The sequence below is a fragment of the Panthera pardus genome, unplaced genomic scaffold, assembly GCF_024362965.1.
Source record: "Panthera pardus isolate Hobbes unplaced genomic scaffold, ASM2436296v1 HiC_scaffold_20, whole genome shotgun sequence".
Lineage (NCBI taxonomy): Eukaryota > Metazoa > Chordata > Mammalia > Carnivora > Felidae > Panthera > Panthera pardus.
Genome location: NW_026526766.1, coordinates 44,993,420 through 45,017,369, shown reverse-complemented (window position 1 = coordinate 45,017,369; position 23,950 = coordinate 44,993,420). Strand labels below are relative to the sequence as shown.

At 41.5% G+C, this 23,950-nt stretch overlaps 1 protein-coding gene across 6 annotated transcripts in view; it reads right to left on the bottom strand.

Moving 5' to 3' along the window:
• Nucleotides 1–23,950, bottom strand: part of FOCAD (focadhesin) — a 319,096-nt gene that overhangs the window by 265,384 nt on the left and 29,762 nt on the right. For 2 of the 6 annotated variants that reach the window (XM_053907983.1, XM_053907985.1), the window contains exons 2-4: nt 22,718–22,816; nt 19,440–19,514; nt 16,963–17,117 (exon numbers count right to left, since the gene is read on the bottom strand). In XM_053907983.1, the coding sequence (XP_053763958.1) occupies nt 16,963–17,117; nt 19,440–19,514; nt 22,718–22,774 (287 nt within the window). In that variant the 5' untranslated portion in view covers nt 22,775–22,816. Of the gene's footprint in view, nt 1–2,371; nt 2,494–16,887; nt 17,118–19,439; nt 19,515–22,717; nt 22,817–23,950 lie in introns of those variants that run through there. The other 4 variants (XM_053907986.1, XM_053907987.1, XM_053907988.1 and 1 more) reach the window with 3 other exon arrangements.

The following is a 23,950-nucleotide window of genomic DNA, read 5'->3' as shown; positions in this document are numbered from 1 at the left end:
CATTCATCTATGGATGGACACATGGGTTGTTTCCATATCTTGGCTTTTGTAAATAATGCTGCAATAAACACAGGGTGCAGATATCTTTGCTAATTAGTGCCTTCATTTTCTTTCAGTAAATACCCAGTGGTGAAATTACTGGGTCATATGGTAATTGTTTTTAATTTTTGAGGAAACTCCATACACACCTATGATTTTTAACCAATTTGGGTCACCCATTCCTAAAAGCAGTAGAATCCCAGAGAAAAGCACATACATCATATATATGCATTTAATTTACAGAAAACTAAGGCTAATAAATGAACTCCAGGTTTTTTTAATTTTTTTTTAAAGTTTATTTTCTTGAGAGAGAGAGAGAGAGAGAGACACAGAGCGTGAGTGGGTGAGGGACTGAGAGAGAGGGAGACACAGAATCCTAAGCAGACTCCAGGCTCCGAGCTGTCAGCACACAGCCCAACAAGGGACCAGAACTCACAAACCATGAGATCATGACCTGAGCCAAAGTCAGACGCTTAACCAACTGAGCCACCCAGGTGCCTCTGAACTCCGGTTTTCTAACCTTTAAGTTAAATCTTGTTTGGTCTTATTTGTGGATCCAGACTTTACTGTGTGGAAAATTAAGTCTATACCATATTTTAAGCAAAAGTGTAGCATGAATAGATCGTAAGTTTTGAAAAATAATGGCGTCAATCAAATAACAGATGCATTCAAACAGTAAATTCAATTGAGTAATTATTTAAATTATTCAAATATTTCAAGTGGCCTGAGAGAGATGGTTTCAGATTAATTTTTATTTAAATTCTGGCTTTAATTCTAATTAGCTAGGGAATGTTGGGCAAGATTTGTAACACCTAGAAACCACAACATCCTCATCCATACAATCTAGAATCATAAGCCCATCTCTTGTGTTGTTATAAAGAATAAATGAGGGGAGCCTGGGTGGCTCAGTCGGTTGGGCAGCCGACTTCGACTCAGGTCACGATCTCGAGGTCTGTGAGTTCAAGCACCGTGTCGGGCTCTGTGCTGACAGCTCAGAGCCTGGAGCCTGTTTCAGATTCTGTGTCTCCCTCTCTCTCTGACCCTCCCCCGTTCATGCTCTCTCTCTTTCTGTCTCAAAAATAAATAAACGTTAAAAAAAAATTTTTTAATAAAAAAAAAAAGAATAAATGAGAGTATGTCAGTAAAGCACCTGGTTGTTTTTTCAATAAATTGTGGTAATCTAGTACTTGTAACCGTACCATAAAGATTGTAATGTTTTTCCCCCTTTACAGAGGAGGCTATACAAACCCAAGGGTCAGAGTTCATAAATGCTCAAGCCTAGAGTATGCCTAAAACTAACTACAAACCCAAACCTACCCTAAATCCTAGTATTTTCCATCTGTCCTCATAAAGACAGCCATTGTTTTCTGTGTCTGAGGTCTTGTTTTCAGCCATTGTTACTCTGAGATCTGCTCTTAAAAAACTATATTTTTAGGGCGCCTGGCTGGCTCAGTCAGAAGAGCGTGCAAATCTTGACTCAGAGTTGTGAGTTTGAGCCCCACTCAAACTCAAAACTCAGAGTTGTGAGTTTGAGCCCCACACTGGGTATAAAGATTACTTAAATAAATTTCTTAAAAAACTGAAAAATACAACTAAATTACAGGGTGCCTGGGTGGCTCAGTAGGTTAAGCGTCTGACTCTTCATTTCGGCTCAGGTCAGGATCTCATAGTTAGTGAGTTCGAGCCCCATACGGGGCTCCAGAGCCTGCCTGGAATTCTCTCCCCCTCTCTCTCTGCCCCTACCTTACTCATGCTCGCTCGCTCGCTCTCTCTCTCTCAAACTAAACTTAAAACAAATTTTTTTAAACAAAATTTCTATTGAATTCTATATGATTGCAGAAAGAGGTTACAATAACCACTTGATTAGTGCTGAAAATCAAAATGGTGAAATAGTAGAAAACAATAACAACTAGAGAAGCAAAAATCAAAAACAGGATAGGAAAATTTTTCATTGAATTTATGTCTCCAAATTAAAAAGGCCACCAAGTGGTAGACAAGATTCCTGAAAAAATTAATTGCTGACATTTCTCAAATCCAAAGACAAAAGGAAAATCCTATAAACTCAGATTTTATAAAATAAAACATATAAAATAAAGACCACTAGACTGACATCATTTCTAATTTCACATCAGCATTCTCATCTGCAACAGTGATTGAAGAAATATATATGGAATTCTAAGGAAAATGTTTATATAACTTAGTAAGTCTAAACACCCCCCCCTCCAAAAAAAAAATAAGAGTAATTCATTAAGACAAAAGAAATACTTTCAGACATAATATTCTGACATTTGTCTTAACGAAGTTCTCCAGTTAAAAGATAACCCAGGGGCACCTGGGTGCTTCAGTCAGTTAAGCGTCCAACCCTTGAATTTGGCTCAGGTCATGATCTCACAGTTGGTGGGATTGAGCCCTGCATTCATGCTGACAGCATGGATTCTCTCTCTCTGCCCCTCCCCAACTCGTGCTCTCTTCTTGCTCTCTGTCTCTCAAAATACATGAACGTGAAAAAAAATTTTTTAAGATAACGAATGATGATTGTGCAATTTTGTAAATATGCCCAAAACCACTGAGTTATACGCGCTTTCAAAGGACGATATTCTAATACGTGAATAATATCTCAATAAGGTTCTTATTTTAAATTAAAAAAAGAAAAGAAAAAGATAAAGGATTAAAAAAACTGAAGAAACAGAAAGAGATACATGACAAAGAACTGGTCAGGATGAATACCAAAAGAATGTATAGCCAAGTCTTTAACATTTTTCAAATGTGACAAAGAACAGAAAAAGACAATCTATAACTAAAATTCCAGGTGGTTTTAGCAAAGTGAGTGGGGAGGGTTTTCAGGTGAGAAAAAAAACATTAAGAGACAATATGAGATGAAATATTTACAAACCTATAAGACACACAAAGCGTTAACATCCAAAAAACAAGAAAAGCAATGAAAGCAGCCTAACCATATAACAGAAAGATGAGCGAAGAATAGAGATATGCAAGTCACAGAAAAGTAAGGTTCAAAATATCCAGGATTGATGAGTGAATGGGGGGAAAAAGCACTTTCAGGTTGAGCATTCGTTTGTTCAAGGTTTTTTAAGGTTATTCTTTTTAGTAATCTCTACACCCAACATGGGCTCGCACTCACTATGCTGAGGTCAAGACTCAAGACTCGCATGCTTTTCCGACTGAGCCAGCCAGATGCCCCCGCTGGTTCAGTCTTTATGGAGAACAAATCGGCAGCATCCATGAATTTTTAAATCCATAAAAAAAATTGTTTAAGTACATACCCGCTTTCCCATGAATGCCACTTCTAAGAACCCCTCATATAGAATTACCCTTATATATACTCAAAAGAAGATTTTACACTGCATTTGTTATCTTAAAAAGTGGAAGAAGAGGGGTGCCTGGGTGGCTCAGTCGGTTGAGTGGGCGACTTCTGCTCAGGTCATGATCTCGTGGTCCGTGAGTTCGAGCCCCACGTCGGGCTCTGTGCTGACAGCTCAGAGCCTGGAGCCTGCTTCAGATTCTGTGTCTCCCTCTCTCTGACCCTCCCCTGTTCATACTCTGTCTCTCCCTGTCTCAAAAATAAATAAAACGTTAAAAAAAATTTTTTTAAAAAATGGAAGAAGAGGGGCGCCTGGGTGGCTCAGTCGATTAAGTGTCGGACTTCGGCTCAGGTCGTGATCCCACAGTTTGTAGGTTCAAGCCCCGCATCGGGCTTTGGACAGGAAGCTAGGAGCCTGGAGTTTGCTTCAGTTTCTGTGTCTCCCCTTCTCTCTCTCTGCCCCTCCCTGCTCATTCTCTGTCTCTGTCTCTCTTTCTCAAAAAAAATCAACAAACGTTAAAAATAAATTTTAAAAAATGGAAGGAAAACATGTTTGTCAAATAGAGAAATATTTCAAATATGATACGTTCACAATCTAGAATACTCTAGCCATTAACAAAGCTGCAAACAGACCTATGGAAAGATGTCCAATACCTATTAAGTAGGGAAATGCAAGTTTTAGAACAATGCGCGTATGAAAGGAGTATCCCATTTTATAACGCTTATGGAGTATATGTGCTTATAAAATATCTTTGATACAGGTCTAGAAATGGGGCTCCAATTTCAGAGCAATTAGCTGGTCCCTGATTGCATGTGCCTGGACTTGATTACAAAGCATCACCCTGGCTTCTTCTATATTCCAGAGTGAACCAAGTTAAGATCTGGTAGAACCTGTGAGACACCTACCAGACACCTACCCTGAGCCCCATCACTTCCCAGTTTTTACCAGAGCCCAAAAAGGAAGTGATTTTTTTTTTAATGTTTGTCTGTTTATTTTGAGAGAGAGAGAGAGAGAGCGCACGTGCATTCGGGGGAGGGAGGGGCAGAGAGAGAGGGAGAGAGAATCCCTAGCAGATCCCGCAACATCAGTGTGGAGCCCGACGCAGGGCTTGATCTCACGAACCATGAGATCACAACCGGAACCAAAATCAAGAATCGGATGCTTAACCCACTGAGCCACCCAGGTGCCCCAAGAAAGTGAATTTTTAAAAAAGAAGAAAAGAAGGGCACCTGGGTGGCTCAGTCTGTTAAGCATCTGACTTCAGCTTAGGTCATGATCTCACAGTTCGTGAGTTCAAGCCCCACGTCGGGCTCTGTGCTGACAGCCCAGAGCCTGGAGCCTGCTTCAGATTCTCTGTCTCCCTCTCTCTCTCTGCCCCTCCCCCACTCACACTCGGTCTCTCTCTCTCTCTCTCTCTCTCTCTCTCTCTCAAATATAAGTAAACATTTAAAAATTTTCTTTAAAAGAAGAAAAGAGAAGATGACAAAAAGGAAACGTTTACTGCTTACTACTTTCATTGCCTCCAAGTGCCATTGTTTGAGTTTTCAAAGAAGTACACACTACCTTTATTTTTTTATTCGTGAAAAAGGGGATGGGGAGATTTAGAATCTCAAGATGAAGATGGGCCACTGAACACAAACAGGAGATGAAATCTGATCTAGGTGGATAGTATGAGCGGAAATTTAAATAAACAATGAAATAACCATGGGGTCCTTTATTTAGGACTTCTCTTTCGCCAGTTTGGCACAGACACGAAAACATGTTAATATGAAAAAGCAGACTTCCGAGAGACGTTTGTAGGACCTGGAATTAGCCCGTAGATAGATAAGCAGGCTGCCTGTGTTTGAGGTACACAGGTACGCAGAAGAGTTCCCTAACGAATCAAAGTGAAGGCTTTAATAAGGGCAGAAAAGATCTGGTTACATATTCTGCCGAACATTCAGGGCATAACGTGTCACCTGATATTCCCGCTCCGGTACTGGAATGTGCCTCAAATTCAACATGTTTAAAACCTAATTCTTGCTCTTTCCACACACCTTGTCTTTTGATGTTCCCTATCTACCTGTTAGGCCAGCCAGAAATCAAGGAGTCACCTTTGACATACCCCTTCCGGGCACCCTCCATAGTTGGATGGAAGATGGCTGACCGTCTTGCTTGACTGCAGAAGTGACCTCTAAAAGTAATTTCTAGTTCTCTAACTACATGATTTTTACACATGCACGTTGAAATTATTGTATCAGATAACTCCCTTATGAAAATCTGTCATTAAGGGGCGCCTGGGTGGCTCAGGTAAGTGTCCAACTCTTGATTTGGGCTCAGGTCATGATCTCACGGTTCATGAAATGGAGCCCCACGTGGGATTCTGCACAGACAGCACGGAGCCTGCTTGAAATTCTCTCTCCCTCTCTCTCTGCAAACCCTCCCTTTCTCTCTCACACTCTGCCCTTCCCCAGAAGGGAGGCTGGTGGGTTTTGTTGGAGTTGTTTGTTTCTTTTTTAATACATCTTAATCCATGTAACTGCAACATTAAAACCAACTTAAGACTCCTGATAGAATAAGTTAAAGTAAGGGGCGCCTGGGTGGCTTGGGCAGCTCAGTTGCTTAAGTGTCTGACTTCAACTCAGGTCATGATCTTGTGGTCCGTGGGTTCGAGCCCCACATCAGGCTCTGTGCTGACAGCTCAGAGCCTGGAGCCTGCTTCAGATTCTGTGTCTCCCTCTTTCTCTGCCCCTCCTCTGCTCATGCTCTCTCTCTCTCAAAAATAAATAACCATAAAAAATTTTTTTAACTTAAAAAAAGAAAAAGAATAAAGTAAAAGATAAGTACTCAGCATGGTAACAGAGATGTACCTACTATATTGAAGACTGCCCACCATGCAGCTAGATTCACCACACTGCACATGAACTCCTATGAGAACCTTAGGAATATTAGATGGTTCCTGCGACTTAAGATCAGAGCGGCCACAGGAAGTCCCCTTTGGAAGATGCTATTTTCTTTCACTCCCTTCCCTCTTCATTCATTTGTTATACATGAAAATCATTAAGTGGCACTGGGACTTCTGAAACTTACATTTCTCTCCCCCCATCTTCCTCCTCCCTCAGTGCTTCCAAAGAATGGGTCTAAAACAGACTCAAAAACAGGGAAAAGATAATAAGGTCTCAAAAACTGATTTTAAAAAAAAGAGGGAAGAGAACCGAAATACTTCAGTTAAGTCTAAACCCATGAGCACATTATAATTCTTTATAAAATAAAACCTAATTGATCAACCACTGAAGGATGTTATTAAAAGCTGAGTATTTTGAAGTTTGGCAAATTTATTTGAGAAAGAACCCACTATATATCCTGCCTTTCCTATACAAGCTGTACTGCTGGGTAACCAAATAATGGATATGGGGAAGATTCTCTTTACTGCAATATTTTAGGTAACTAGTGAAGAAAAAATGATAGAATTTCAACCATGTTGAAACTCCAAATGAATTAATGGATCTCACCACTCAGCATCAACAGCTAACATCTCCAAAAAAGAAAACAGATATTGTTTCCCTCTTGACTAAAGAACATATTATCGTCTATGAGAAATCTTCTCTCCCCTAACACCCCTCCCAATAACAACAAAAACTGAACATAAATCTTATCAAATTTCTAAAGCAAACTTTCATTTTGGAAATACAGGGAAATAAGCGAAAGCACACCACTTTGCATGCATGCAGCGAAGTCCAAGAAAAAAAAAAGAGAGCGATAAAGAGGGCGCCAGAGATAGGTAGATGTAAGGGGGACAGCATGTAGCTCTAAAAAGATGTAAAAGCCATAACAAATTCTTATTTGGATGGTCATTCAAACAAATCATAAAAAAAAAATATGAGGCAACTTGAAATCTGAACACTGTACATTTAAAAAATCATAGTATACACAGGGGCGTCTGGGTGGCTCAGTCGGTCGGGCGTCCAACTTCAGCTCAGGTCCTGATCTCATGGTTCGTGTGGGTTCGAGCCCCACGTCGGGCTCTGTGCTGACAGCTCAGGGCCTGGAGCCTGTTTTGGATTCTTTCTGCCCCTCCCCTGCTCTCTCTCTCAAAAATAAAATCAAACATTAAAAAAAAAATTATACACACACACACACGTATATCCAGCTATAATGATGACACTACTGTTGTTTTTTAAAAGGAAATACACAGTTAAATAGCCACAGAAGAAATTATATAGTGTCCGGGATTTCCTTCCAAGCATGGCAGGGGTTGGTTATGGAGGGAGCAGGATGTTTTAAGAGGCTGTTGGGATGAGTGACAGAACATGAGGGTTCATAATACTGCTCTACCTATTTTTGAAATCGTCTATTAAAAAAGTTTTTAGAGTCAGAGGAAAAGTTCTTCTTTCTAACACCAACTTTGTCCAAAATTTTCTTGGTAACTTTTTTGGGTCTCACTGTAAGTTAGTTTCCTTCCCTCCCTCCCCCCTGGCCATCGAGGCAGTGGTTGTTTCTACCATGGCTACTGTTCGGAGAGCTAATATATAATTTCAAATGAATATTCCAGAGGATGATGATAACGGAAAAGATGGTGGCATCTCACCATCGCAATAACACAATTATGTTAGCTTTGACAATGATTCTCTATTGACTCAGTGTCTCCTCTCTCTACCCCCGTCAGAGCAATACCGATCTAACATCAGTCACTCAGACTTAAGCACGGCTGAGCTGAGGGGCTGAAAGATACCTATTTCCAACATCATGGCTTTCCCTCAATTCAGTTCTGCTGCAGAAGAGTCCTCGGAAATAGTGTTCCAGTCCCCTCTCTGTTTGGGGAATTGCCACTCCTTCCCCGTTCGTGTGGTTACTGTATATGGAACCTAGTACACATATGTTCACATAATGAAGACACAGCCTGCCGAGGGTTAAATTGTGTCCCCCAGAAGGACACATTCAAGTCCTATCCCCTGGTACCTGTGAATGTGACTTTATTTGGAAACAGGGTCTCCGCAGATATAATCAAGATCTGGAGATCAGATAATTCTGGGTGGGCCTTAAATTCAATGGCTGGTGTCCTTTTAAGAAAAAGGAGAGGGAGAGCAGAGATAGGAGAGACAGACACACGGAGGAGGAGGTCTTAAAAAGACACAGGCAGAGACTGGAGTTATACAGCCACCAGCCGAGGAACGCCAAAGGTTGCAACAGCCACCAGAAGCTAAGAGAGAGAAAGGGAACATATACTCCCAGCCTGCAGAAGGACCCAATCCTGCAGACTCCCTTGCTTTGGGACTTCCAGCCTCCAGAATTGTGAAATGACACGTTTACGTTACTTAAAGCCACCAAGTTCGTGGTCATTTGTAACAGCGGCCTTAGGAAACTGATATATAGCCCCCGGCAGACCTGACTGGTCCAGAGGGAACATCTCATGCACAGTGGTCCTTGGAAATCTGTCACTGTGACCAACCTCAGTCTGGCTGCCTCTTATACGTAAGAAATATTAACCCAGGAGCAGGTTGTGCCCTGTAGATTAGAGGCAGAGAAACTCGGTCTGCAGTAAAGGGGGAGAAACACACAGCCTGTATTCAATTCACTTTGAGGCTTGGCTGCATCCCTGTTCTTGGGTCTTATGGGGACACTCTTTTACTAAAAAAAAAAAAAAAAAAGATAAAAGTCACCCTTTTATGCTCAAATTAGTTCAAGTGGTTTTCTGTAACTTGTAGCCCAAAGAGTCCTAACATACTCAGTAACCTGCTACTAAAAGTCCTTCAGTACAGGCCAGCTGGATCAAGCTCTTCCTTGGGAAGGTGCCAGAAAAAGCTGAATTGACTCAAGAACCCTCTAAGCAAGAGCAACAGAAACTTCTGGCCTGAGCTACAAGCACAGTGGTAAGAGGCAATGCACAAGAGGAACCTCACTTTTCAATGGCATAAGAGCCAAGACCCAGATCCTATAATGAGAGGGGTGTGTGGGTCAGCAATGATGTTGAGTATTACAAAGAAATCAGTAAGACAGAAAGGAAAACATTTTTGGTCAAGCTGTACAAACTACAGTAATTAAAACCACCCGCGAAAATTGCTTCTCTCTAGGTAAATATCTCTCTAGGTAAATATAGCACAATTACTAGTGTGCGTATGAATAGCATACATCAGGTTTCCTCTGTTTGGGGTTGATTTGATTACAACATTAAACACTGCTCATGTATGCTCAGTCGCCTTTGGGAAATACCTCAAGTACGCTTGGTTCTTTGCTTTTGAAATATTCCAAATATGAGGTACAAGGAAGTAGCCATACTAATTTTTTGACCAGGGATGAGAGTAACAAGGGTCTGGGTCGAAAAGAATGGCCCAAATTATCTCTGAAGGGGGCATCCGTGGGCACAACGGGAACAAATGGTACACATGTGGCCAAGTCCCTTTTTTTAACCAGAAAGGATAACTGGTCAGCCTTAAGCACAGTAAGTCACCAGCAAATAAGAGAACGCTAAACATTAGATTAATGATCAAATCCTTTTCTAAATTCGTTACAAAATTATATGAGAAAAGAGAGACACAGAGAGAAAGAGAGACAAAGAAGACCAGGAAGAAAGGAAGGAAATCAAAAACAGTTCTGGGGAACCCATGCTTGAATAAATAACAACAACAACAAAAAAAATGTAAGAATATAATGCTATTGACTTTTTGCTTGGGGAACTCATTTGTCTTCTCAGTACCAGAAAACAGCCTGATTCCTTATGAAGCCTTTTCCCACTATAAAAGTAACATGTGTTACAGTAGTTGCTTTTCTTAAATCACCTAGAAACATCTTAGCACAAACATATGACTCTTACGATGGAAGATTTGTGACAAAGCCTTCGACCAGATCAAGGAACTTGAAAAGAAATAGGGCAGAATGTCCTACATGAGAAAAGTAACTGGAATCACTTTTCTGGTTACGAGCTGCAAGCTGAGAGAGGTTTGGGGATTTTAGGGAAAGAAAAAGGATTGGAAAGAAGAAAAGGAAAACATCTGGAAACAAGCTGAGCTGCTCACAGGAATATTTAAGGGACAAGATGGGGAAACAGACATGGTCTAGTGATTCTGTCACTCTCAGATAAGAGCTAAATGAGCGATGATATCCATGGAGATATAAACCTGAAACAGTCTCAAATTCAAGAGAAATACTCTGATGCACCAACTACAGATGAAAGCACAGATGACTGTACCCCTTAAACCCTGGGGAGCCTCATAAAGTCCTCCTTCCTTGATTCTTCTTCTCCTGCCAAATAAAATAAAAACAAAGGCGCTAAATAGTACGGAAACGCTTCAATAACACAAGAGATGAATACCGTGTGTCCTCAGTTGCTAGCTATTTCCTACAAAAGCACAAGACAATTAAGTTTCCCAAGGAACAGAGTCATCAATAAAAGAGAAGACCCTGAGAGACGAGAATTTCTCTCATTAAATTACCCTCAATACTCCCAATAGTTCTCAGAATCATTTCTAACCAGTTTGGACCTTCATCAATCCATGATCAAAGACTCACTGAATCCATCACCTTTACTCAGGACCACCGTGGGCATTTTTAATATTCTATGCAAGATTTCACTGAAAAAGTAGACTTTGCTTTCGGGATCTCAGAAAACAGACTTTAATCTCTCATACCTTAGCGCACTTTATTTTCCCGAAATACATAAACTGCAGGTGTCTGCCCATTTAAAAGCACAAAAGGCACATAAATCAAAGGCTAGCCTAGTTTATCTAGAGCATAACCATCCTACCAAACACGTTTTTAAAAGAAGGAAGGGGTTGGGGAAGCAGCTGAACTGAAATTACGGGCTGTCGTGACATCTCAATATCAAAAACTGAATACCTGGTTCCACAGGAGAATACAGTTTTTATGCACAGTCCCGTTACTAAGCAACTATGACAATGGCTGCATGAGCTTTCTAGAAGCGGGCGCAGTTAAGGGAGGAAGGGAGGGACCTAAGAACAGAAAAATGGAAAAACTCCTTGCTTTGAGAATCTTTATCTCAGGATAAATTCAATGTAAAAACAAAAACAAACAAACCCGAAAACAATCGAAACTGAAAACAAGCAGTGCCTTAAGAGACAAGAAAAGCACGTGCTACCATGTATCATTCACTTTAATTTCAGTTTTGTTTAATTTCAAAATTCACATCTAACTGGTGATAATGATTTCCTTACTGCGCTTCCTTTGTGGTCCCCCTTCTTTCCTTCACCCTCACTAGGGAATAATTTTTTTTCCAAATTTCCTTACTGATTAAAAGAACATTTTAGACCTCTTAAATCCATTTCTTTGTTTACAGAAGCTATAAAAACTAGTTCAGTTTACAAGTGTTTCATGTTGCCTCAGCTTTGAACCGAGAACACTCTTAGACATCAAACTATTCCTTTGAAGGAAACAGTCTCTCAAATAGAGCCAGACGCTTTCCCAGCCACTCCCTAAAATTTAGACAACCAGAGTTTGACAAACGTCAAGGCTTTTTCAAAGTTAGACTATACAATGGAGCAGGCTCTAGACCAATGTTTCTCAAATTGCAGGTTGAATTGGTGGAGGGAGCAGGGAGGGTTTCCATACATGTTCCGAGAGAATTTTACAGACGAGTCTTGCAAAGGGCCCAGGAGCAGGTTAGAAGGCGGGGAGCGATGACCTCACTGACTTTTCCTTCCATCTTTCCTTGCAGATTTCAACATTCACTGCAATGCTGAGAAAGCTCCAGAAGCTACATTCTCTAAAATATCTATTCGATAGAAGGCTGCTTCTTCCTCTGCCTCACTTACTCCCTCTCTGAATCTCTCTCTCAGTTCCTAAAGGCTGCCAGCCTGGCAAGTAGGCAAAAAGAAAAGATAACATTGTAGAATTATTGTTCTACATCAAAGCCGAGCAATTACTGAGGGGCACTGTTCCCAGGGTGCCTCTAGATTCTGATAAACCTCTATTTAAGAAGAGCAATCCAGAAACAAGTAGACATTTAAATACCGGAAACTGAAGATCCAAAATGTCTCAGCCAAGAAGCACAGGGAAATGACAAAGTCATTCCTGCTTTTAGATCCCAAAGATAAAGATGGTGGCGTTTTTTAGGTTTGGGTATGTTTGTTTGTTTGTTTGTTATTTCCAGTTTTGTACTGTTGTGGTCAGGAAAGATGCAGGACAGGATTTTAATCTTTAATTCACGGAGATTTGTTTTGTGGCCTAACATGGCATCTACTCAGGAAAATGTTCCATGTGCACTTGAAAAGAATGTGTATTCCGCTGTTTTTGGATGGAATGTTCTAGATACATCCATTAGGTCCGTCTGGTCCAATGTGTCATTTAAAACCACTGTTTCCCTTGTTGATTTTCTGTCTGGACGACCTGTCCAATGTTGTAAGTGGGGTGTTACAGTCCTTTATGTCTATTAATAGTTGCTTTATATATTTAGGTGCTGCCGTGTTGGGTGCATAAATATTTATAATTGTTATATCCTCCTGCTGGATTGTCTCCTTTATCATTATATAGTGTTCTTCTCTGTTTCTTGTTATAGTCTTTATTTTAAAGTCTATTTTGTGCCATGTAAGTACCAGTGCCCCAGTTTTCTTTTGCTTCCATTTGCACAGCAAAAAGATGGTTTTCTGTGTCAGAAAATTCCTGGAACAGCATTTGAAGGCAGAGGCTGTTTCGGTCTCCTGTTTTTAATTAAATTAAATTTAATTTCTTAAATTTGCTTCCCATTTTGTTGTTTTTTTTTTAAGACATAAACAATGCAAAGTATAGTCTTTGTAATCACTACAAGCCACAAAGCTCTGCTACTTGAAATAAATGAAAAAATTCTTGAAAAATAATTATCATCTCTACTGGCAACAATAAAAAAAAAATAGCACTTATATAACACATTTCATCACCAAATTGATTCCAAAATTAAATCGGGTAGCTTCAGGGTCTACCCTGTTCACTTCTCTTTGTGGCTGATAAGTTAGACAGGAACATTCTCAGATAAGAAACTTTGAAGAAAAAAAATGTTTCCCCAGGATCTTTCAATTGTTAAGATTCCTAAATTTGCTTACTGTAAAATGCAAGGCTTTCTTCTATATCTTGACCATATTTCCCAAGACCCTTGAAAACTAATGGACACCTTTATGTATAAGATTACTCACTAAAGCGTTGCCTGTAATTGCAAAAATAATAATAATAATAATAATTGACAATGGGGAATTGGCAAATTATGGCACATTCATACAACGGAATACTATGCAGCTGGAAAAATTAGAAAGCACTTTATTTTTGTTAAAGAATCATCTCCAGGGGCACCTGGGTGGCTCAGTCGGTTAAGCGGCCAACTTTGGCGCAGGTCATGATCTTGCAGTTCGTGAGTTCAAGCCCTGCATTGGGCTCTGTGCTGACAGCTCAGAGCCTGGAGCCTGCTTCGGATTCTGTGTCTCCCTCTCCCTCTGCCCCTCTCCCACTCACACTCTGTCTCTCTTAAAAATGAATAAACATTAAAAAAAAAAATGATCTCCAGGGGCACCTGGCTGGCTCAGTCAGTAAAGCATGCAACTCTTGATCTCAGGGTTGTAAGTTCAAGCCCCATGCTGGGTGAAGAGATCACTTACAAACATAATCTTAATAGAAAAAAAAAAAAAAAAAGGTATAATCTAACCTGCTCTAATTCTCCCTTATGTAAACAGAGACATCACTCTGGCCCCTTAGCTGCTAGTAACTTACTTTTGAATATAAACAGTACAACTACACAGTGCAAGCAGATTTTATGTTTATGAATTTTAAGGCTCTTGAAAACTACTTAGGGGGAAACAAACACCATTACCTGCATCTGAAAAAAAGCATAAGGCAAAATCTAGGTGGCTTGCTTAAGATCAACCAGTAAGTTAAAAGAGAGACAGATTAAAACTTAAAAAAAAATTCCTGATGTTTTATTTATTTTTGAGAGAGTGCAAGCGAGGGAGGAGCAGAGAGAGAGAGGGAGACAGAGGATCAGAAGCGGGCTCTGTGCTGAGAGCAGAGAGCCCAACGTGGGGCTTGAACTCACAAACCGGGAGAACATGACCTGAGCCCAAGTCGAACGCTCAACCGACTGAGCCCCCCAGGTGCCCCAAAACTTGACATTTTAAAAGTCTCCTCAAAACTCCTTTTTTAGGGGTACCTGGGGGGCTCAGTCGGTTGAGCGTCCGACTTCGGCTCAGGTCATGATCTCACACTCCGTGAGTTCGAGCCCCGCATCGGGCTCTGTGCTGACAGCTCGGAGCCTGGAGCCTGCTTCCGATTCTGTGTCTCCCTCTCTCTCTGCCCCTCCCCTGCTCATGCTCTGTCTCTCTCTGTCTCAAAAATAAATAAAAACATTAAAAAAAATTTTTTTAACTCCTTTTTGAAGGGTATGTGTAGGTGCGCGTGTGTGAGCATTCACACGAGGAAAAAGACAGAAAATCATTACATTTTTAGCCACGATCAAATTCTTACTTATTCCGAAATATATGATCATCTAATAACTGTCAAAAAATGTGCTAAGCATACAAATACAGGTTTAAAAATATATATACTACGGAAGAACAAGTAGCCCAGCTGGGAAGAGAGAAGGTATCTAGGCAGGAGAAGGGACGCCTGGACTGAACCTTGAGGCATGAAGGGCATGATATCAGAAGGAAAACGGGAAGAAACCTTTCCATTCACGCAGAAGCTCAAGAATAGGGAATAGGGAAGGCCTGTGTGTGGCGGGAGAGGAGTGCTCGTGGCAGGACACGCAGGCTGAACAGAAGGCTGGCCCTAGTTTGGGCAAGGGCATGTAGAGCACTCAGAAGAGTTTGGACTGCTAACTACAGGCGGCACGCTATAAAGAAAAAGAAAGAAGGAAAGGCAAAGAAGGAAAACGCAAGGTTCCAAAAAGATACCAAGAGAGGATCTAAGGGAACAAAATAAGATTTGTGAAGCAAAGTTAAAGGGCCAGAGGTTACTCAGCCTTCACATCGGAGGACGACAGGGAGAACAAGCAGCCCCACAGAGAGGGAGGGGAGAGGCTGGGTAAGAACTAAGAGAAGGGAGCAGACGCCCCAGTGATTTAAAGTAGGCAGAACTGCAGACATCCAGATGAAGATCATTTCTTGAAGCAAAGAGGGGCATCTCATTTTCAGGGAATGTGCCGCGAGAGATGCTCACTTCCATGATGTGGTCCCAACACGGTCCTGTTTGACCACCTCAGAACGGTGTATGCCCCTTTCAATACTTGCGACTCCATTAGTGTCAGTCTATAAATATATAGTCACACTAGGGGCACCTGGGTGGCTCAGTCAGCTAAGCATCTGACTCTTGACTTCGGCTCTGGTCATGATCTCACGGTTCATGAGTTCAAGTCCCGGGCCAGGCTCTGCGGCTAACGGCGTGGAGCCTGGTTGGGACTCTCTCTCCCCCTCTCTCCGCTCCTCCCCTGCTTGCACCTGTGCGTGTGCTTGTGCACACATTGTGGCTCTCTCTCGCTCTCTCTCTCTCCCAAAATAAATAAATAAACTTAAAAAAATAAATAAATAAATACAGTCATAGCAAAAATTCAAAACACCAAACATGCTTTACTTGAGATAATCAGAGGAAACACGTCTAAATCACAAAATACTTTTTTTAAAAATTCGTGCTGTTATTTCTTTTTCAAGTTTTATTTATATTTTTAGTAATCTCTACCCCCGATGTGGGGCTTGAATTCATGACCCCAAGATCAAGAGTTGCATGCTCTTACAACTGAGCCGGCCAGGTGCCCCAGTGCTATTATTTTCTAATTCACGTACTAAAGCCAAAGTCTGACCAAATATTACCAATAATATATAAACTTTACCACCGTGGGAGTAGTATTGCTTATGGGCAACCTACTTGCTTAATGTAAGTCAAGAATTTGCACTGCACTCGTGAATTATAAACTACTTAGCTATTTTCTTCATTTAAGAAAAAAAAAAAAGAGCAGTGACAGGGGCACCTGGGTGGCTCAGTCAATTAAGCGTCCAACTTCGGCTTGGGTCATGATCTCACAATCCATGATTTCTGGGGTTTTTTTTAACGTTTTGTTTTTTTTTTAACGTTTATTTATTTTTGAGACAGAGAGAGAGACAGAGCATGAACGGGGGAGGAGCAGAGAGAGAGGGAGACACAGAATCGGAAGCAGGCTCCAGGCTCCGAGCCATCAGCCCAGAGCCCGACGCGGGGCTCGAACTCACGGACCGCGAGATCATGACCTGAGCTGAAATCGGATGCTCAACCGACTGGGCCACCCAGGCGCCCCTCACAATCCATGAGTTCAAGCCTCACGCCAGGCTCTCTGCTGTCAGCACAGAGCCCACTTCAGATCCTCTGCCCCCCTCTCTCTCTGCCCCTCCCCTGCTCACGCTCTCTCTCTCTCTCTCTCTCAAAAATAAAACATTAAAAAAAAATTTTTTTTAAAGCAATGACACATTTAAGCAGAGCCCTGAAACTTACAGACAGCAACTGACCACAAATTCCACAACTATAGAGTTTAAATCAGCGCCTACGAAATATCAACGGCATGACATTTGAAGGGAAAGAAAATCAACTGGCAAGTAGGGTGAATGTGGACCTTTAATGGCAAATTCGTGAATCTGTTTTCTAAAAATGTAAGTGTTTCGCTGATCAAACGGGAAGGAAAGACGACCTGGTCGACGGAATCAGGTTGAGTATCCCATTGAGCACATAGCTGAACTCTGCGTGATCCTGGGCGACGAGTGCCACCAGAGCCTCGCAGCAGGCCGTTCGAACCACCGCATTATCACCGCAACACTTCTCCCACAGCAAGTTCAAAGCCGGAGTCTGAAATCAAACCAGTGATTAGAAGACACTTGCAACGAGCGCCAAAAGCATACAGAATACCCCCCGCCGTTCGTCGAATTTGTTCCCAGCAGGCTACCTTCCCTCGACAAAGACGGTGCTCTTGTCCCACCATTTGTAGAATAAACTCAAGTCAGCTCCCCAGGAGAGATAATGGATGCGTTCGGAGAGAGCAGCTCGCTCTCACCTGGTGCAAACTAAGGCGGCTGCACTCAGCCGTATGACTTGGGTCTGAGCAACACGACAAACCCAACAGGAGATCAAAACGAAGACTGGACTCTGGCGCCGGGCTCTAACCAACCCCTCTGACCAGCCACCATCCATGTCAGTCCAGCAGTTAGTCTGCGCTGCGCTCCAAATCATACCTTCAAGCCCTACGTGCAGTGACATTTTCAGAACGTGTTTCTGCTCTCCTACCACCAGACTCTACCATCTCCATGCACCCCACCCCGCCCCAACGATGTCCTTGCCCCAACTTACTCAAGTCTAACGTGGGCCCAGAGGGAAGGCAGTGAGGTAAAACAGGATACCCCCAAGTTGCCCCACCCACGGCGACCAACAGAAGCCGAGAAGACCGTTTTGGTCAGGAAAGAAAGGGACTTTTTGCCCCCGCACACTATGAACCTGTCATCTTTGACAGAAAAGCACCAGAAGGGCACAGAAGTCAATGTAAGTGCTTTATTCTGAAAAATCCTATAAAAGCAGAGACTCTAGCTTTCACAGCTTTCTCAGGAACCCACCACCCAACAACCCCCAGGGGGTTCACTACTCATGATGAATCCACATTTGAATGTAGGTTAAGTCCATTTAGAGTTACATGCGGTTTGAGGTGTTGTTTCTGTTTTTGTTTTTTAATGTATTTAAAGAACACATAATGAAGTTATTTTTCCCGCCTTCGGACAGAACTTATTAGAAAAGTGTATAATCTGAGAAAAAAAAAATTCAGATCCTCAGCTCCCACAGAATAACTAAAAAAATGAAAATCAACATCATATTGTGCCCACTTTCCCACTGTGGCTGGCTTTGGGAGCCTTTTCAGTCTTAGGATCCCACTCTAACAGCAGGAAAGAAATATTTATATTTCTTTAATAGTCACAGCAGGAAAGAAATATTTATATTCCATTTCTTTTATTCAGAAGGAAATTTTATTCGCCTGTACAGCCAGTACCAAAGGGTTCTAAATGTCATTACTCCATTAGAAGCCACAAAAACGAAATCAGTGAATAAAAAACCATCGCCTCAGGTAATACTATGCCCTCGTGGAAGTAAGCATTCATTTATTAACAGAAGAGAAAACAGTTAGTTACAGGCATCTGACATTCAATAAATCCTGGCCGTTTAAGTAAAACCACTAGATCACCTCAGAGTACATAACGCGATTATCGGCAGGATTAAGATCAGGGTTCTCAGGAAACCTAATTTGTGGGACTACACACAAATGCCAGACAAATGCCAATTAGAGAAGTTTGCCTCTATGCTTATTTCGACATGGCAGCGGAAGCTATAGAGAGGGGTAACCTGGAATAGCTGATCAAAGGCAATGTGGCGGGGGGGGGGGGGGGGGGGGGGGGGGGGGTGGAGAAAGCCACGTGCGAGAAAATAAATCAACGTATTTCAGTTGTGAGAAACATTGTCCTATTTCCGTCACCGGTATTTTCCACGGAGTTTACCTTAGAGCACCTACTTAAGTGGAGTTTCCAACCGGGCAGGTCGAAATACACAACACCAGGTGACCAAAACCCAAGTGCTATATAGCTCGGTATAAGCTCAGCATGGCTTCCTCTCTCAGCATTCCCCTGTCCTATGCATGGTACGGACATGCATCCTTCAGCTCCAAGTACCGATGCCCGACCTTTCCCACGCAGAACTCCTTCTTGGGCCACCGTAAAGTACAAGAATTCGCCCACATCCAAATTGATCCCCTCTATATTCACTTGCTCTGGTAAACAAAAATATGCCCTCAGAGGTAATCCTACCAGCATTCTCCAAGGCCATGTCTACCCTCATTTCACCCGGGGTTATTTTTCCCTAACAGTCACCAGACTACTCCCCTTCACCCCCTCCCCCCCCACCCCCCACTCCACATCTCATTCCCGGAGTCTGTCGTAACAAATTTTTTAATTGTCAAGCATTTGGAAGAAGAACATGGCAAACCAAAAAAAAAAAAAAAAAAAAAACCAACCACCAAGGCAAGGAACGTCTCATTTCTACAGTGACCTGAACTCCAGGAGAAACAAAAGAAGTGCGTATGTGCGGCTGGCAGCAGTATCCACATAGAACTCGAGCACGAGGTTGAATACAGACCTGGTCTGTGGATTGGTGGATCTTTTCTGAAAAACCACTTTCCTTTAGGACGGCAGCAATGAGATGACCCACAGCCTTAAAAATAAATAAATAAATGAATACATAAATAATCAGTAAATACATTGTGTGAGAGGTTCTCTCCAATTAGTGCCTTTGAAGGTAACTCATATCGATACTAGCTGATAGGAATACGCGTGCGCCAGGCAGGCAAGTCCCATTCGTTTGAGTGCGTGATCTGCGCAAGGCACTGAATTAGGCAATTCTACGGGCATGATTTCTCATCTTCCTAACAACTCTCAAGGGAAGCCTTTTGATCCCAATAAGCAAACTACAGTTCACAGATGTTAAGAAAATTGCCAGGTTCTCAGTTCACATTGCTGTCACTTAGTATTAAAAGGTCACGCGAGATCGCTTCATCCCCTTAAACCAGGAGACAAATGAGAAACTCCACAGCTTTTGAAATCATTTTTGCATCTACATGAAATCCATCGTGCTTCATCATGCCCTTAATGAAGATGGAGAAAACCCCTCCCCCTCTTGATGACCGTGGCCCACGCCGCCGATGGGAACCAACAGGTCTCCCCCCCACCACCACCACCCCCCCCCCCCACTGCAGCCGCCGTTCTCTCCCGCTTAGGCTCTGTGATTTAATTTCTTTCTTATTTTTCTCAGAGGTTTCAGCCCTTTAATAAGCTTTTGGCCTCATGAATCTCTGAAACTTTCCCATATCCTGCTTTGGTCAAAAAGCCCGAAATTAAATCTAAGACTTTTATAGGAGGGATGATGACTTAAGTACATAAATATCATTCTTTCCTACCACCGCAACTCCATTCTAGTTCTTTGGCCCCACCCAGCACCGCCGTCTTAGAGCTGGGGGGCTGGCAGCAAGGACAGCCACCCTGTGCACGGGCTGGGAAATACCTTTCCAACTCCAGCCAAGTGTTGACCCTGCACTTGGACCAACATATGATACACCTGTGAATCCCTGTCAGCCTCGCACTCACTTAAGTCTCCGGAAAAGCTCGCAGAAAAACACAGCACCCACTCCTTTGTTTCTTTTCTGTATTTCACACATCGGAAATCCTTTAAGACCTCAGCGCATGATGATCTCAGTTTTGCAATATAAATCACTCATTTACATGAATATTAAGTTTAAGATCAATTAACTGTCTCTTACCTCCCAGTGAAAGGAATAGTAACAAGAACTGAAGACCAGTGAACAGTTTTGGTGCCCATTTACAAAATATACCATATTTCATTGACTGTAACTGGCCATCAACTGCAAGATGCACCATTATTTTATGAACCACTAAGGAAAAAAGGCTGCCAATTAAACCTATGTTATATAATGCTCCTTATAATGTAGAATTGTGATTTTCTATTAACGGAAGAGCCCTTTCAGACTCATTTAGAAAATCGTGGCCAAGTTCACAATTGTGCAAGCCACACCAACTGTGTAACAACTGCTGCCACGAATTACTAGATGCAACCCATTTTCAAAGACGTTAAAATGTGAAAAGATGTGTGTGAATCAATGAAATATGGTGCTAACACTGAGCAGTGGTTACAAAAGAACAATAAGAAGTATTCACAGAGAACAGGGCACAATTGCAAGAACCAAATAAAATGAATGTGAAACACAACAGAGACCAAAAAAAAAATTAAATTAAATTAAAAAAAAAAAAGCCACCGTTCACACTTAGAAAAGACTAGAAGAATATCAGCTTCCTGACAAACATTCCCCCACTGCCCACCAAGTTCAGCTTCTTCCTCTTGCCTTTCTATGTATCTTTCCAACAAATCAGAGAACAGAGGCTAAATTGATTTTGAAGTAACAAAATTTTAAAGTACAAAATAGGGATAAATGACCCTATACTGCTACGTAAGTTTTCCATAATAGAATAAAGAGACATCCTCGGTGAAACAATACACGTGCACTTTGCAGTTAACGTAACAGTAATGTTCTCGGTTATCTATGCTAATGAAGGGGCTGCAGGCACGGAGAAACAAAAAACTGTGGACGGTATCCTCCACGCCTTCATCTTCCTCTTCATGGTAAGGACCTGTGCTGCACAGGATAGGATTCCAACCCAGTCAGGTAGAAGGGAATCTTGCATAAGGAGTGTTCTACTCCTCATGGAAGGGTTCCCCACTACCCAGCTAAGTCAATTCCCACAGCAGGCATCTCCGGAGTTAAGTGTCGAAAGCAGCCCAGACGCTGGGTGTCTTCCAGTCTTCGGGCAGGCTTCTGCTGGCCCCTTGGCTTCGCTCTCACAAGAAAAAACAGTAAGCTATTATGGTATCTTGACTAACCAGAATGCTTCTGGTTAGGGGAAGGCTGACCAGAAAACCACTTTTGTTTTAGCCCTAATAACTGAAAAGCTCTCTAAAATACATTGTCACCAGCCCCTGCCTACGTTAGTACATACATCAAGTTTGTTCCTCCAAGGTATTTTACTTACTGAACGTCACTACCTATCAAAATCTCTTATTCTTAATTGCCGTCCAGGGGTAAAATATACCATTTCAAATCTTAATCTCTCATACTCTGTGGATGCATAGTCATTTGCTTCTATTCCCAAAAATTAATTATAGACTAAAATAAATAAATAAATAAATAAATAAATAAATAAATAAATAAATAATACAGATTCAGGGGCCTCCTAGTTAATCCAAGTTTTATTAGGTCTAATAGGAAAAGTATGAAATAAATAGAAGCTGAGATTGGTCAGTTTCAAATATTTACCCTCCTACATCACACGCAAATTTTTATTTTATTCCATTATTTTATTTTTTTAATGTTTATTTTTGAGAGCAAGAGAGAGAGAGACAGACAGACGGAGTGTGAGTGGGGGAAGGGCAGAGAGAGACACAGAATCCGAAGCAGGCTCCAGGCTCCAAGCTGTCAGCACAGAGCCCAAAGCGGGGCTTGTACCCACAAACTGCAAGATCATGACCTGAACCGAAGTCGGACACTCAACCGACTGAACCACCCAGGTGCCCCCTCATTTTCTTTTTTTAACGTAATCTCTACATCCAACGTGGGTTCTGAACTCGTGACCCCGAGATCAAGAGTCACGTGCTCCACCAACGGAGTCAGCCAGGTGCCCCTCAATATAAATTTTCAAATTAACTTACATAAAAGTTAATAAAATAATAATTATCCCCACATATGGAGTAAAATATTTAATGTTAAAAAGATAAAGTTCTATCAACAATCCACCAGCAAGGTTCAGTTGTTACCATGAAGCAAAAATAATTAAATAAATAAAAATTACCTGTGATTGGATAAGAGAATTTGGAAATTCAAACCTTTTCCTGATATCATCTGACATTTTTTATTCTCTCAGATTCTCTTACAGGTATACATGCAGACTCTGTAATCAAAACAAAAGAATACTTGTTAGTCCAGAAAAGGAGTTCAAAGCAATTACTCCTCACATAACATGAAAGCAATTTGTTTCAAAGACAACAATGGAAATAAAGCATAGGGCTCTGCAGAGTAATTGTTGCCATACAATCATACCAACGACTTCAGTCCACAAATGCCACGATTGATAAGTAAACAATAATGCTCAACCGCTCTTGGTTTTTCCCATTAAAGCTAATCCTGAAACAGATTAATTCGCACTATGGAAACAAACACACAAACAAACAAAAACTCCAAAAGCTCGAGCCCAAATAACGTGACTTTAAAAGTTCAACCACATGTTTGAAATAGAAACTCTTTCATGGATCAAAACTTCCAAGGGAGAAAGACTCGAACTTCCCCAAAACTGTTTAAACTGTACCACAAGCTTTCATTTAAGCACTAATCCAACCGCTAGTGACAAGTGTAATGCCTAAGTGAGCTTTTCGCAGGAAGTATAGAAATGACCCAGAAACTCACACCATGAAACAGACTGCTCGTCTGCTAAAAGAGCAAGCAATTAGCACCAACTTTTAATATTTACATCACACCTCTCATTCCTACTGGGCTGTCAAAAAAAAAAAAAAAAGAAGGAAAAAAGGAAAGAAGGGGGAGGAGAGGAGAGAAAAGAAAAAGACAAAATAGTTTTCAAGCATACAAAAAAAGATGCAGGAGGGCAAGGTGGTGAAACTATTGACAGGATTTCCTAAGGATCTCAATTTATCCAGTCCATGCAGCACTAAACCCACCAAATTACACTACTTTGAAAAATAAATTGCTTTAGCTCACCTATTTATTACAATATAACTAAAAATAATAATTAAAAATTAAAAAAAAATTTTAATGCAGGTACTCCAGATTACCTTACAAAAATAACAGGCCATCAAACCAAGCTCTGCTGGTCTCACAAACGTCGGCGCCTTGTGTTGAACCCGTGGCTGTAACTACTTTCGTCCCCTTTTTCCAAGGCTAAATTCTCTGAAGGGATCGTTTATCCTAGCCTTCTTCTTCAACATCTAGGTCCAACTTAACTCCCTTGAATTAGACATTTCACAGCACTGAAACAGCTTATTCTCAGACTGCAAATTATGCCCCCTATCAA